The sequence below is a fragment of the Salvia splendens genome, unplaced genomic scaffold, assembly GCF_004379255.2.
Source record: "Salvia splendens isolate huo1 unplaced genomic scaffold, SspV2 ctg714, whole genome shotgun sequence".
Classification (NCBI taxonomy): domain Eukaryota; kingdom Viridiplantae; phylum Streptophyta; class Magnoliopsida; order Lamiales; family Lamiaceae; genus Salvia; species Salvia splendens.
Window position 1 is genome coordinate 1 of NW_024599383.1, and position 16,166 is coordinate 16,166.

Genomic DNA, 16,166 nt, shown 5'->3' on the forward strand with positions numbered 1-16,166 from the left:
CCTTGCATAGGCCATATGAAATATTACAGTGTCCGATACGGACACACATGATAGACGCCCTCATCGGGCTACAGATAGTGTCCGTGTACCCGTGTCCATCACTAAGCATAACTCTGGGCTCTATTTTTGAAATAATATGGTTGTGCGCTTTGAATTTTTTAAACAGTTATGTTTTTCCTCAGGTAAAGTTTATGTTGTATTGTATTATATTTGTTTTGATTGATAGGTGATAGATGGTTATTGTTGATAGTATTACATGATTAATTGATTGTGATGTTGCACTGGTTGTAGACGATATAGGTGATTTCTTTAAATGATCAAACTGTTATGAATGCTTATACTGGGTGACATTGTTTTTGAACATATATATTGATGATAATATAAATTGAATATGTGTTGTACGACATTCCAGGTAATAAAGTGTTTACTTGTGATAGTGATATAGATTGAAGTTTTAGAGGTTTTATTCTGGAATGCGATTACACTACGAGCTTTTTCGAAGCTCACCACCCTTTCTTCTCCCTCTTGCAAAGTATAGAAGCGAGTGAACTCGCTAGTTGGCAGCAGCGTGGTGTCAAGTCACTACCTCCCTTTTTGCTGAAAGTCGGAGTTTATACTGTGGCCTGCTTAGGTTATCTTTTGTTTGGAATAGTTGGGTTACAAATGTAAGGTTTTATAATTTCTTTTGCTAATGGAGTTTATATATATATTTATCGAAACAGGTTATCAATATTTTGTTATGTATAGTAGTAATAGTTGTGTTAGCAGGTTTAGTTACTTTTATGATAGTGTTGTATGTTGAGTGTTTGCAAAATGAAAAAAAAATAGACAGGTTTTGTTTATCGATCGTACCGAAAGGTGACGTCATTTATTCGGTTAAACTAACCGAGTAAGGGGTGTTACATGTTGGAAGTCTTTTTTCTTTTATTTTAATTCCAACTCCTTTATCATTTATAATTATAATTACTATAATTCTCTCCAAAATCCCCATCACTACACGTTTCTTTCTCACCCATCCACCTATTAATCAATTTTCTTATTTTCTAATATTAATCATATATATATATACCCTATATATATATCCTAAAGTTAAGGATATAACATTTTACCCTTACCCTCCGTCCACAAAAAATAGATCACTTTGTGTATGGCACGAGTTTTAATGTAATTGGTAAAGTAAGAGAAGGGAAAAAGTAAGAGAGATGGAAAAAATATAAGAAGAGATGAGAAAAAGTAGAGAGAAGTAGTGTTAGTGGAATGTGACGTCCATTATTATTAGTTAGTGTTTTAATGGCATAAGTGGTAAATAAAGATGATGTTAGGGTTACTGTTTTGTTGAAAACTTACCATAAGTAATTGTGATCTATTTTTTGTGGACGTCCAAAAATGGAAATTGTTGATCTATTTTTTGTGGACGGAGGGGAGTAATATATATTGCGCTATTAGAAGATTCCGACTCCTTGGACTCATATACGTATATAGCAATTTGACCTAATTATAATGTACAAAATAACAATTGACTATTCCTAGTAGGGATGTCAATCGGGTCGACCCATTGGGTTTCGGGCCGGCCCTACTCGGGTTGCGGGTCTATCGAGTGCGGGCTATTCAGGTTGCGACATCTTTCTGGTTATAAAAGTTCGACCCTGACCCTAAAAGGTCGAGTTTCGGGCTAGCCCATCGGGTTGCTAACGATATGATTAACATACGATAAACCCAGTAAATAATGATTAAAATTAGTTATATTCATAAAATTAAAACATTTAATTATGATTAATTTGATATATATGCTTAAATTCAATCATAAACATGACCAAATACTAATATTTGAGATATTTCGTGAAATTTCAATGCATGTTTTGGAAATTTAAATATTTTTTTTTAGTGAATTTAAAGTTTTTTTATTTATTTATCAATTATAAAATAATTTGTATATTAAATATTAAATTGAAAGTTTTTTAGTTATCTTTATATAGAATTAATCAATGAAGTGTCGAATTAGAAGTAAAAAATAGAATAATAGAAATTTTATCGGGCTTTTGCGCCAGCCCATCGGGTTTTTGGGTCTGGCCCTAACAGGTTGCAGGTTAGTCGAGAGCGGGCTAATCGAGTTTTGTTTTTATCGGGCTGGAAATTTCTAGCCCTAACCCTGCAAATTGAGCGGGCTATTCGGGCCAACCACGGGTTACGGGCTACATTGACATCCCTAATTCCTGGCCTATTTACGTATTATTCTATTATTATGACTTATTATAAGAGGGACTATTCCATCACAATTTAATTAATGTAAATAATTTTGTTAACTAAAAAATAACAAGAAATACACGAATGAGCATGGCTAAAAAACAACAAGGCAAATCATTTTTAGATAAAAGTTTAGGGAAAAGATGTATGCATTCCCGAATGATTTGATGGGTTTAGATTGGAGAGGAAATTTCATTTATCGTAATTAATAATTTTCTACACAGAATATATTGTGTTTCATTGCAAAAATACGTACTACGATTACATAATGGTTTGCAATTTATGAGAAATTAGTGTGTTTAGGTGAATGGAGCAGCTGCAACACAACAAACGGTGGACCTCTTCAATGTTTATTGAGTGATCCACTTTGGAGTTTCTGGCCTTCATTATTAGTAGGAGATGTGGTCGTCCCTAAAGAATTCATCAATACTGGCCTTTGGGATTGGATGCTAATTTCTATCATCCACACTAGTTAAATCAACTCTAATTAGAGTATCTTACTTTTAAATGTATACTGTTCAAATGAGCTTACATTGAAAAAATTGAAAATAGTGCAATCAGCTCAAAGGCCTCATACTTAGTAGGAAGTCAACGCACTCCAAACTTGTGGCTGATCTGAATAACCCGTAAAAATTAAGGGGTTAGAGTTGAAATTTTAGGTCCCAAAAAAATTACAACTCAATTAGCCCTTAACATGAGTAGGATTGACACGGAAGCTGATGAGTTGGCCATAAAGTTGGACCTTGGTGCAATTATTGCCTATTGTTCTAGCTGTTTGACATCTCTTTCGATACTCCATTGATAAATTTTAATATAATAAACAAACATAAAAATAACCTTCACTTTTATATAACATCTACATATATATTAGATTTTATAAATATAATAATATTAAATAGATTAAAAAAATCTATATCCACTATAAAAAATATTTTAATTTCTAAAACATGTTTTAATAATTTCTTAAAATATGTTTATATTTTATTTTACTTACAAATCTTAAATTAGTATTAAATTATTCATTGAGTTTAGGAATATAGCATTAATATATGACTAAATTATCATAATTGAATGTTTTAAATCCTATAAATATGATCAATTTTCATTATGTATTGGAGTGATCTCGCATGTTAATTTTATCTGCAGCAGCTCTATTAGCCCGTTCGCTAGCCAAAAATTTGAACCTTAGGGTTAGAGTTGAATAATTTTAATCCGATAAAAAATCATCATATGATTAGACTACACCCGATTAACCCACAACCGCGAGCAGTCAGGCTAAGCTGAAACCCGTTGACCTGACCCGACTAACACCCCTATTCATACTTTGCACTTATATTGCTTGTATTTTTTGGATTCAGGATGATTTGAACGCCAACAAAATGCAAACGTCTAATTAACTCGACTTGACATCCCTACTCGTACTAATGGAGTAGTAATTATTGTACTTGTATATTGCTTGCATTTTTTTTAAAAGGCGCTGATGATACGCTTCCATCCTGGAGGTCACGAGTTCAACCCCTGGGAATCCCATCTTGGGGATTAATTTCATGGGGTGATGGGTTCACTGGCCTGACCCAGGGGGAAGGTAGCTGTACCCATGTTTGGGGGAGTGGCCTGGACCCGTGCTTGGGGGAAGGTAGGTTCACTGGCCTGGACCCAGGCCTGGGGAAGGTAGCATGTACCCATGTTTGGGGAGGTGGCGTGGACCCGTGCTTGGGAGAAGGTAAGTGGACTCGTTGGTACCCAACCATACAACGAAGCGCAGCTTGGTGGTAAGACGCTTCACCTCCGACCATTAGGTCGGGGGTCCGAGTCACTTCGGGGTATATGGAAAACCATCGTTGTACGTCTAATTAACCTGATTTGACAAGCATGTCGTGTATGATTATTAAGAAGCTAGTGATTTGGGCAGAAAGCAAATGAGGCAGTTCCAATAGAAGACATAGGTAAAATGGATAATGAGCCAAAAAGAGGAAATAATTCTCTGGGGCGCATTGCTTTTAGATCAGGAGACCCAAATATAATATTCCTCAAGAAAAGGTGTGGTTTCAAGTAACAACCAATGGCTTAATTTGGCGACTAGCCTTGAGGTGAGGTCTAAACTATCTGCATTTTGTTAAATTCTCTAAATTAAATTTTCTAAATTCTGAAGATCTGATCTAATCTATATTAGTGTGGATAACCCTCGGGTGAATGGCTCATTTCTAATATAGTATCAGAGCGGACCCAAATCGATGATGATGTTCTCTTTTCTCTCTTATATATCTACCTCATTAGTGGAAGAACATCGCGAGTTAAATTCTCTAAATTCTATAATCTATATAAGTGTGATAACCCATCACCCTTATAAGCTTTTTAAGGGGGTGAGTGGTTCATTTCTAATAGGAAAAAAGTTAGAATTGATTTAATTTATTTTGTGGCAGGGAATAGTATTAGAAAGATGTGTGAATTCCAGGTTATGCCTTGAAAGAAAGCCAAAAGTTGTAGAGTTGGGGTGAGAGGATCGACAGCCAACATATTTGTTAATAATGGAGGATATAGAGAGAGTTGATTTTCAATACTTTTGGGGTTTCATGTGCTGAGCTCTGCAGTAGTAATGGTAAGTCATCTTCTATTTCAATTTAAGTTTATGTTAAAATTCTCAAAGATGGTAGACAAGTTTGTCAAATGGGTGCCCGGTCATGGTGAATCTCCGACCTAGCCGGAGCCCAAAATGGTGAAAACGACATTGATCAGTTCGAGTCTCTTGCTTCTACAAACGTAGCCAATGTAGTCATCCAATTCATCAACTTGCTATCCTACCATTATTGGATCTACAATTAAAATCTATGTACATCAAGAATTTCTCCGGATATTTAAATTTGCTTCTACAAACGGCCATATAGAGATACTGAACCAATAAATGTTTTCGATTGTTTGTGCTAAAATTAAAAGCAATGAGACATGTTGTAGATTTTAAAATTTGAGTTTGGATGCATTAAGTAGACGTTGATCCCTTCACCAACAAAGGAACATACACTATAAAACAATTACTCGATTCATTATTCACTTACACCACCAAACCATATAAAAAAATCCATATAATATTTGTTAAGACCATTACATAGCATATTCATATCAAACAAACGTTTTAATCAATCTCAATTCTCTAAAACAATCAATCTGTTTAATCAGGTTGCTAACGTTATATGTAGTTTCTTAGGACAATTACATCTCCTGCTTTAGAATCAATAGATATCAAATTATCATTATTAGACAATTACATTTCCATTTATCTTTAATAGATGGAACAATGTATTAAAAAAGACATGAAACTGGAAGGGGAGAATTGACCGACAACTAATCAATTGATTTTATGATTTCTAATTTCGGTAGTGAATTATGGATATGATGAATTAATGGTTGATATTCGTGGTTGTTTTTGTACTCCACTAGTTAATACTCCCTCCGTCCCGGGCTACTCGCCCCTTTCCTTTTCGGCACAGAGATTAAGGAATTAATGTATAGGAAAGTCAAAAATTACGGCTGTAGTTGAAAAATTTTACTAAAAATGGAAAGAGTGCAAGTAACTTGGGACGCCCAAAAAGAAAATAAGTGCGAGTAGTGCGGGACGGAGGGAGTAGTATAAAGGTATCTGAAGTTGTTGACTGACATTTTTCAGATGCACTAGAATTAATTAGCATGTTAAGTAGTTCATTCTACGTTAACTTGGTTCATTAATTCATTCCTTCCCAAATATCAAGATTAACCATGTAAACATACATACTTGATTCCTCTTTGTAGTATTTAGAAACATAGGATATACCAAATTGTCATATGCCATTCCGAGCAGTTCTACCAAGACATTTTATCATAATAAATTATTGATTCATCTTAGTAAAGAAAAATACTTTTTATTACATTTCTTAAAAACCTGTGTCCGACATACTAAAAGTGACGTGGGGAGTAGGATTCTATACACATACTACCTGTCGCTGAATGTCGACTGCTAACCTTTACACAGGGGATTTAGACCGTAAGAGCCAAACCCCATGACGTGAGAGTATGTTAAAGCCGTAGAAACCCGTTACAGCCAAACCCCATGACATGAATGGCGTTATGCACTTTACACACCGAATTTACCTTGTGCTACCTTCTTGGATCGCTAGAAATCAATGCTGACTCATGCCTATGTATGTACACCTCCAGAAGACCCTTGTTGAATGTGAGGGTCCCATCTTTTTTTATATTCTCTCACAAAAATGCATTGTAACAACCTCCAAAGCTTCTATTGTGACTGGAAATAGCTGTCGTATATAGAAAGCCGGTCAAAAGCATCAAAGTTCTCCTTCATACCGACAAACTGGCTTCCAAATTGGGCACAACCGGCTTCGGGCCATCTACACCCTCCCTCTCGAGTGCGTAGAGGGCATAAAGATTCACATACCTGGTTTATAGGGTTGATGGAATCACCATCTTCATCTTCTTCACGGGTAACGTACACGAGACTGTCTGGTTTCTCGTCACTCTGCATGTACAAACTAGACTGCATATCCTCAATGGAAAAGAGAGATTTTTGAGGAATCTCTGCTGCGATGTTCTCGATGCCAACAATACAATCACCGTCTTCAGAAAACTGAACCTTGCACCCAAGTGATTGTATTGCCCGCTTTATAGCAACATTTTCCTTTTTGGCACTCCTAGCCCAGTCCCTTACCGAGCTGCTGCTGAGCTTCTCATTTCGCAACTCATCAGTCAAAGACGCCACAGTTGAAGTTGTTTCTCTTAGTTTTGCCTCTGCTATATCCTTTTCCTGCCAACATTTGTTAATATCTGATTACTCTTTGATAGTGTCAGTTATTGGGAAAACACGTATTGGGCTTTGAATCAATCTTTATGTAAGCAGAAAAATTATTAAATCACCGATCCCAATTCCCAAACCCTTCCATCTCAACCCATCTTATATCCTAATCCTAAGACTCTTGCCTCCACCACCAAAACCGATACAAAGATGCCAAATTCATGTACTTATTCAACTCAACTGAAACTCTGATTTAGAATGTCTTATGTGGAGAAAAGTAGCATCTTGGAGCTCGTGTTCCTTAACCAAGAACTCTTGTGCACATTTTTACAAACAAACACACATACTACTCTTTCCTAGTTCAAGCATGACCTTGACATCGCATTGACATTATCTTCCTTACTTTGTCATGAGAATGAACAGTTTCTTTCAATTCGGTTTTTATAATGTGCGTGAATCAAATGATTGTAGAATCCCATGAGTTTCACAGACATAGATACAACGCAACAAAAATAGAGGATATAAGGGAATAATGACGAAGAGAAAATGATCAAGTTTTATTATTTGCAAGCACAAACCACTGTAAAAACAAATTACGTACCTTCTGCAATTCAGATATTTTCTCAGCCATGTTTCTACAATGTGCCTCTATCTCCCCAGCTTGGGCTTCTGATGGACATGCCCATCGAAGGTGGAACTGAGGCCAAAGTGTTGGTGCTAAAGCTGCAGCAGGAGGTAATAATGGACCTTGAACTTTTGATGCGTCGTAGAAATGGTTATGATGACCAGAAGATCTATCTGAAGCACGCAAATCAGCCAAGTACACCCACAAGCACCCACATGCATCATAAATACCAGCTTGCTGCCTTTCTTTCTCACTGATTTAGCAAAGCATAAATGAGACAAGACGAACAATTTAAACCTTCTAACAGTCATTTAGTTTTGTTGCATAATGGAAAAGCTAGTCAAGTAGTTTTCAAAATTGAACACGGCTTTTAAAAAGGTTTCAATAATACTATTACCTTCCGATTTGTATCGAATCGGAGATCCCTCAGCGTTATAATGATGTCATTTCAACAATACACATTGTACAAAATTTGGGGATATTGGATTTCCACTGATAAAAATGAAGGTATATTTGAAATATAGAAAAGCGGTGTTGAATTTGAAAAATAGTTCAGTATGTTATGTTTTATTCAACAAGTATCCCTAATAAAAATAGTACATACAAAACAGGGAACTTGCAAGGATGATAACATAATTATTCCATTATTATGGCAGTGTGAGCAAGCAAGGAAAGAATAAATGCCTATACCTGTTACAGAAAAAGTTTCCAAACCGGCAGGAAAGTGCAGAGTCTACTAAATCTACAAGGAAAACCTGCAAAGCCATAAGTCAGTTAGCAAGCGGCATTATGGCTTAATTCATAGAGTTAGAAATCTCATTATGAATCTGATGAAGGTACATTAACTCAAAAGCGAAAGGATACATTCGTAACAGTTGCGAAACACAATCAATCCACTGTAGAAAAAAATTGTAATCAGTGACCCAGAACAGAGCAAAATGTGTCATGTGAGATATTCATCACCAAATTCAATTCAAACATAGGGCCCATCAGCGATTGAGAAAGCCAGCATTGTGACAAAAACAATCATCTGCACCAAAGTGCAACTCTTTGCCAGTTCGACCAGCTTCTATAAGTGACAACAATACACTTCCTGATGTAGCACAAGTATTAGAGGAACCTCTCTAATGTGCTAACGAAAATAAAACAACACAATTTGTTGAAGGAACAACTTCAACGTGTTGTGAGATAAGGCAATCCGAATCCACGGATAACAAGAGCTTAATCCAAAAGAGAACAAAGTTCTAATTATATTTCATATTCAAAAGTGAGTTGCATAGATTGAGGCAATGGCTCTATTTATAGGTTCAAAAAAAAACTTAACAACTCATTGACAACTATTAGACAACTAATACACAACCTATATTTGTGACAACTCATAAACAACTCATTCTTAGTAGCTAAGGCATCTAGAAATATATAAAGGATAAACTTGCCAACTAAGTGACACCTAGTAGCAAAATTCAAAATGACTTTCTCTTCTTCGGAGTAGCAAAATTGATTTTTGATTTCTTCTCTCTTAAGTAATATGATTGGTTTTAGGACTTGAGTATTGATATTTGATGTCCCTCATCATTCTCCTCTACTTGTTTGAAACTCGACCTCGAGTTATCCTCGTAAAGTGCCTGCTACGGGAGATAGAGTGATAAGTCTGCCACGTTAAAAGTATTTGAAATAGTCATCTCACTTGGCAATTCTACTACCTAGGCATTATCATTGATCTTCTTTAGGATAGTGTACGGGCCATATTTCTTTTGACTTAATTTTCCATGAACACCGTAGGCAGTCTCTCCTTTCTAAGGTACACCATAACCTTGTCACCAACTTTGAAAGTCATTTCCCTCTTCTTCTTATCAGCCAATTGCTTTGATTCCTTCAAGTCTTGAGCAAATTCTTTTGAATTTTGATTGATGGTCAGCATACTCTTCTCCTCTACTTTAGAAGTAATATTAGGAATTTTATCCGGAAGTATGATGATCTTCCGTTTATTCCAAATGAAAGAATACCAATTGTCTCTTCCTTTGTGTGTGATGTTTACATCATATTGCCAAGGTCTTCCAAGAAGAACATGACATGCATCCATATCAATCACATCACATAAAACATTTGAACGATAATGCTTACCCAAGGAAAGTGGTAACCAACATTGTTTGGTGATCTTGATTTTCACTTCTTTCTTGAGCCAACCAATAGTATATGGATTCGGGTGATCTCGAGTCTCAAGATTCAAGTGTTTGACCATTCTTTCAGAAACTAAATTTGTTGGGAAATAAACACAGGCAATCACGAATATGAAAGAGAATAAACACAAGAAATTGTTTACCCAGTTCGATACAATGTGTATCTACGTCTGGGGGCGATGCCAAGCCAGGAATTTCACTATATAATTTCGATCTAACAATGAGGGAGCACCTCTATTTATAAGCAACTAGAGAGCCCTAATTCTAGTCAAACTAGGAAACATATATCACAAGGAAAAAAATACTCCAAGGAAACAAATCCTAAACATGGTAGGAGATAAATTAGGCTCCATAATTAACAATCTCCCACTTGGAGACTAACAACTCCTAAACAACCATTTCCTCGTGATCTCATCCCTTCATCCGCTTAGCATCGCTTAACCTTCTCTTCAAGTTCCAAGGCCAATTGAAGCTATGCATAGCTTCAATTTCTCTAAGGTCACCACCTTAGTAAACATGTCTGCAGGATTCTCACTTCCAAGTATCTTCACAAGTTGCAGGATTTTCATCTCCACTAGGTGTCGGATGTAATGATACTTCAACTTCACATGTTTTGTCCTAGAGTGAAACGCTAGATTCTTCGCCAAGAAAATAGCACTCTGACTATCAGTGTAGAGTATGCTACTCTTGTTCTCCTTCCCAAGTTCATCTAAGAAACCCTGCAACCACACCATCTCCTTGCTTGCCTCTGTCGCAGCTACATATTCAGCCTTCGTAGTAGACAAAGCAACGGTCTTCTGCAACTGAGATATGGCGTATTAGTATGGCGGATATGGCGGTCAAAAGTTAAATAAATAAAATAATACTTATATATTTATATATAATTCAAAAATTAAAAAATATTAAAAAATATTAAAAATATAACATCTAAAACACTTTAAACAATTAATAAAGCATAATATACCACTCTAACCACCATGTTTCTTGCATAATGCCCTATTCCTAAATGCAGTACACACGCAATGTTGTCAAATGTCGGATATGGCGGTACTATGGCAGCGACATGGTGCCAGTGTTGTTAGGGTCGAGGGTCGCACCGGGTCGATAAGGTGAAAATTCGGGTCGTGGGTCGACGAGTCGACTGGGTCGAGAGACCCACTAATCTAGGCTATTTTTTTTGCCTTTTAATATTAAATCAAATAAATATATTAGTCTAATGTTTATAATATATCAAATAATATAAATGTAGACGTAATTCATGTAAATAGAGACAAAGTGGAAAATAGAAAATATCAAAACAATTCATAAGTCATAAGTATAACACAAAATAAATAATTGAAACCATTATCTGAAAATGTCAAAAGAAAGTTATATATCATCTGCACTTAGATGATAGTCATCTTCTCCTTCATCAAATTCTGCTCCAACCAAGTTTATATCTTCATTCTCTTCATCTTCATCCACAAGAATACGAGTAGACTTGGAGCTTGAGGCATGATCTCGAGTATTTGTGTTGCCTCTAGTATTGTGAGATGGCTCCAACACTTAAAATACGAGAAAATTTTGGTTGTAGGGGCTTTATTATATTATCTTTGACTTTTAAAAATAGAAATTATTTCTATTTTGGTTCAACACTTAAAATTAGAAAGTTTCTATTTTAAGAAATTTTATTTTTCTCTAATGAAGTAGAACTCATTCTCCACTAAGAATGCTTTAATCGCTTTTTGTTTTATCTTTTGTTTACTTTAATAATTGTTTAATAAAACATGCGCGGTTTCATAAATTTCAAATTTTCAGAAACGAAGGTAGTACTCCTATATAAATTTAGTTACAATTTTATACATAAAACTAGTTCAATACATAAATTAAAATGTTATCATAAAGTAGTGAGTAAAATTAATTCTATATAATAAATCACAATATCCTATATAAATTTAATTACAATTTTAATGCACATTTTTCATATTTTCATATTTTCATTCTTAATTTCACATAATAATAATGTACTAGTATACATGAAATATTATGAAAACTAAACAAAATTTTCCATAATTTAATCGGCCATCATTTATTTAAAACTAAGTAGTCAATTTGAAATTTTATGTCCACTAAACAAAAATCTAAATTAACACGTCACATTTTACTTTTCTTTGACCAAAATTAACACAGCACATTTATTTTTCCATTAATAACTGCATTTGAAAGTACGATACCACAACTCCCAATAAAGAAAGCTTTTATTATAATAATAACTATATTAATTTTATTACAATTGTCTTCTTCCTCGCGCTGTCTGCCGCCATTGTTTCTCTTTTTCCTCTGCAACTTTTTGCTCCCACGTTGCTTAAGCCCTCCCCCACCTCTTACTGGGTCCGCCCCTGGTTAGGGCGACCCACCCGAAACGCTCGACCCCGCCGACCCGGGCGACCCAGCGCGACCCATGCATCTCGATCAACCCACCCATGTTGGGGCGGTGATGGTCTCGACCCGGGCGACCCAGGCGACCCGAGCGACCCGGGCGACCCATGGTCTCGACCCGAGCGACCCGAACGCCAAATGTGCTGTGTTAATTTGGCGGTCAAAAGTTAAATAAATAAAATAATACTTATATATTTATATATAATTCAAAAATTAAAAAATATTAAAAAATATTAAAAATATAACATCTAAAACACTTTAAACAATTAATAAAGCATAATATACCACTCTAACCACCATGTTTCTTGCATAATGCCCTATTCCTAAATGCAGTACACACGCAATGTTGTCAAATGTCGGATATGGCGGTACTATGGCAGCGACATGGTGCTATGGTGTTTCCACCACCGAACGCCATGCCATAGCGCCATGGCGCCGCCATATCCGCTATTTGATAACATTGAGTGGGAACTACCAAAAGTAGAAAAGCATAAAAATATAATTTAAAATGAAAGATACTGTATTAACAACAAAGGAATGAACTTCAATGTCTTACCAAGAAAAGAAGACGAAAATTTGTTACATATAAATTTCCTGCCTCGTCAGTGTTAACAAGAACAATGCCATGTCCCTGGAAATAAATCTTCAATAGTTTAATCTCTAAATATTCAAGATTATGATAGCTTCTTTTTCGATATATTTTCAGTTGGCATAAAGCATAAAGCATATATGTATACCACAAGATATGAGATTCTTAAGAATTACAGAAGAATGAATACTAGCAAGAATCAACCAAATAATATTTCATATTCCCGAAATAGGAGAAAAACACAAAAAAAGCCAGAACGATGATACATTTATTAAGGACTCATAAACAACAAGGGCAACATTTATGCACACAACTTAACATAGTCTGGGACAGATAAATTCAACAAATATATTTTACATGATTGTGGCTAGCCTTGACAGCTATGTTCCACAAAATTAGGGGTTTCTCATCCATACACTCTAGCATCTATCTCAAAGAAGATAAGGTTTCAAAATTTGCAATGTTCATTAATCTTGTAAGTTGTAACAAAGATTTACTCAAGTAACATAAATATCATCTAAGTTCTTACATATTCAACAAGCCAAAGTTGTGAGAAGAAAAAAAACAGAATTAGGAATCATTGTAAGTATTATGAAGGGATGAGAAATCCCCAAAAGCTGAACTGATCCTGACTATCAATAAACTCGAATCTCTAACAACATCTAGAGATAGGCATTATAGTCATTATAAATTAAGACCTAGGCCCACCAAGCAATTCCAAACATTACTCTTTCCCACACCTCCTCTTAAGCAATGTGAAAATAGCTAACAGTAACCTAAAATTCTAAAAAGCACTAGAAACCACGTAAAAGTTCATTAACACTAATTACACCTTCATTTGATACAAGTATTTCAAAAAAAAATTCTTCACCATTTGGAAATCTTACATTAAACTCACCACTACTAGTTTCCAAATTGTGCAGTTATGATTAGCAGCTTGAAGCTAGAGATTCCTAAAATTGGGGAAAAGAAGTTTCATAATATGATCAACTTGGAGCACAATATATATTAATTGCTTTCTTCAGAAGTTCTGAACTTTAAATCTAAATTCACATTCTCAAAACCACACATTAAACAAAAATTCTAACAATCCAAATTCGAAGCCCCACAAACACTAAGAAACTCAATTTTCTGCATTACCTCTACTATGATAAACTCCGCTTCAAGCAACAGCTGCTGCAGTCCCTGCGAAACAGGCTTCGAAGCTGAAACCTGCTGAAAAGGTGAAAGGGAAATCACATACATTTGCTGAAAAACAGGAATTGGGAGAAAATTAGAAAAATCCTAGCGGGAATTTTCAAATACATCAACTTTAGTCCATTCGATGGCGTCCCAGCTGCCGGCGCCCTCAATTTTCTCCGGCTCCAATTCACGTAGCGACGTCGTTCAGCCGTACCTCGTTCGCGGCATAGGTTGCATATACGAATTGAAGTGTAAAAAAATTAGCTTTATTTTCCCAAGAGTGGAACAAAGGGGTTTTTTCTTCTTTAGTTCTAAGATAAAACTTAGATGGGAAAATCGGGTTTATGGGGCACTTTGCCTTTAAGATTACGTAAATGTACCTATTTTGTTATCTATTCCATAAATGGGAAAAACGCCTATGAAATTGGCGTTTCTTTAAGTAAAAATGCCAATAGTAATGGCGTGTTTTCACGTAAATACGCCAACGTAGTTGTCGTTTTATACTTGTGTCGTATTTTGGGCGTATTCTATCCGATTACAATTACGATAAAAAACGCCAACTTGGTTGGCGTGTATAACTGAAAAAACGCCTTTGTAGTTGGCGTGTTATCGTTGTTGAAACGCCGAACAGATTGACGTTTTTACAAAGAGACGCCAACATGAGTGGCATGTTACAAAAAGACGCCAACACGAGTGGCGTATTTACTAAATCATAAAAAACGCCAACCTGAGTGGCGTGTTTACTCAGGCTGATATAGCAGGCGTTCCTCCCCCAAATCGTGAAAATCTCACAATACACACCCTTCGCGATTTCTCCAGCTGCGCGCCTCCTCTCCGTGATTTCGGCCTACATTCATCAATCGGTGCTATTCTCCCCGAAATTCATCTATTTTATTCGGTTAGTATGCTTACCTTTTACATTATTAGAGTAATTGGTGGATAGCTAGGGTTTGTAATGGGTTGTGAATTGAGTAGAAATATTATGCATTTTGGATTGGTTGAATGATATTATTGTTGATTATTATGTTGGATTGTTTGGGTTTAAGTTAAATTGTGTATAAATTTGATTATAAACCTAAACCCTAGGGTTGTTATAGCTAAAAAATTGGGCAAATTGTTTTGGTTTATGTGGGTTTTGGTTGATGTATGTTGATTAGTTTAGATTGTTAAATTTGTTTATATTGTTAGGTTTGTCAAATTGAAATTGGACAAATTGAAAATGTTAGGTTAGGCAAAATTGAAATTGGTAGGTTGGGCGAATTGTTAATTGAAATTGTTAATTTTGTGTAGGTGAATTGGTTTATGATTTTGAATGTGCAATGTTGTGTAAGTGAATGATTTGATGTTGGTGTTCAATTTTGTGATATTGGATTAAATTGTATCTAATTATTGAAATGGTTTATGGTTGGTTATTGTTGAATTTGGATGATGAATTTGGATTAAATGTTATGGTTGGTTATTGTTGAATTTGGATTATGTAGGTAAATTATGGCATCATCTTCAACCTCTCGTCGTCGGCTTGCATGTGGTCCTGCGGATCCATCTGTATTATATTTTCAGAGACAACACGTCTCTAACAACATATGGGCAGGAGTTCCATCCGAGGATGTACGCTGCCGACGATATGAAGGAATAATTTGGGATGTTCCCATCCATCAATATGTCTTGGCAATAGTGGACCAGATGGGGTTTGGGGTATATTAAGGTGTGGTAAACCAAAAGACATTGACCACCATCTTATCACAGCTCTGATTGAACGTTGGAGGCCAGAGACTCACACGTTTCACTTTCCAGTCGGTGAAGCGACTGTGACACTGGAAGACGTGGAGGTCTTATGGGGCCTGAAAGTTGATGGAGAGGCTCTGACAGCTTACATCCCCCCGACGGAAGCGGGATATTGGAAGGACAGGTGTTTGGATTTTCTAGGATTCATACCGGACGCATCCGAGTTGAAGGAAATGGCTTTTAAGCAGACGAGCTTATCGCGCCAATTGAGGATTGAGCTGTCTGGTGACCACGAACACTACATATATGCTCAGCGGGCTCGTATCTATTGTCTGCTATTACTTGGTGGTCTGATGATCCCCAACGCCTCCGGAAATAAAATTCCGTTCTTCTACCTACACTTTTTCATGGATATAGAACGGT

At 35.9% G+C, this 16,166-nt stretch overlaps 1 protein-coding gene and 1 pseudogene across 1 annotated transcript; one reads left to right on the top strand and one right to left on the bottom strand.

Annotated features, from left to right (window-relative positions):
* Positions 1–2,547: 2,547 nt before the first annotated feature.
* LOC121791082 lies at positions 2,548–5,067 on the top strand (annotated as a pseudogene).
* A 1,082-nt stretch (positions 5,068–6,149) lies between these two features.
* LOC121791081 (phosphatidylinositol-3-phosphatase myotubularin-1-like) lies at positions 6,150–14,688 on the bottom strand. The gene is made up of 9 exons (XM_042189129.1): positions 14,656–14,688; positions 14,142–14,198; positions 13,977–14,051; positions 12,804–12,878; positions 12,197–12,390; positions 9,463–9,703; positions 8,340–8,404; positions 7,626–7,902; positions 6,150–7,036 (listed from the first exon to the last, which is right to left on the bottom strand). Exons 1-9 carry the CDS (start codon positions 14,686–14,688, stop codon positions 6,512–6,514), a joined length of 1,542 nt encoding a protein of 513 aa, XP_042045063.1. The 3' UTR covers positions 6,150–6,511.
* Positions 14,689–16,166: the final 1,478 nt, after the last annotated feature.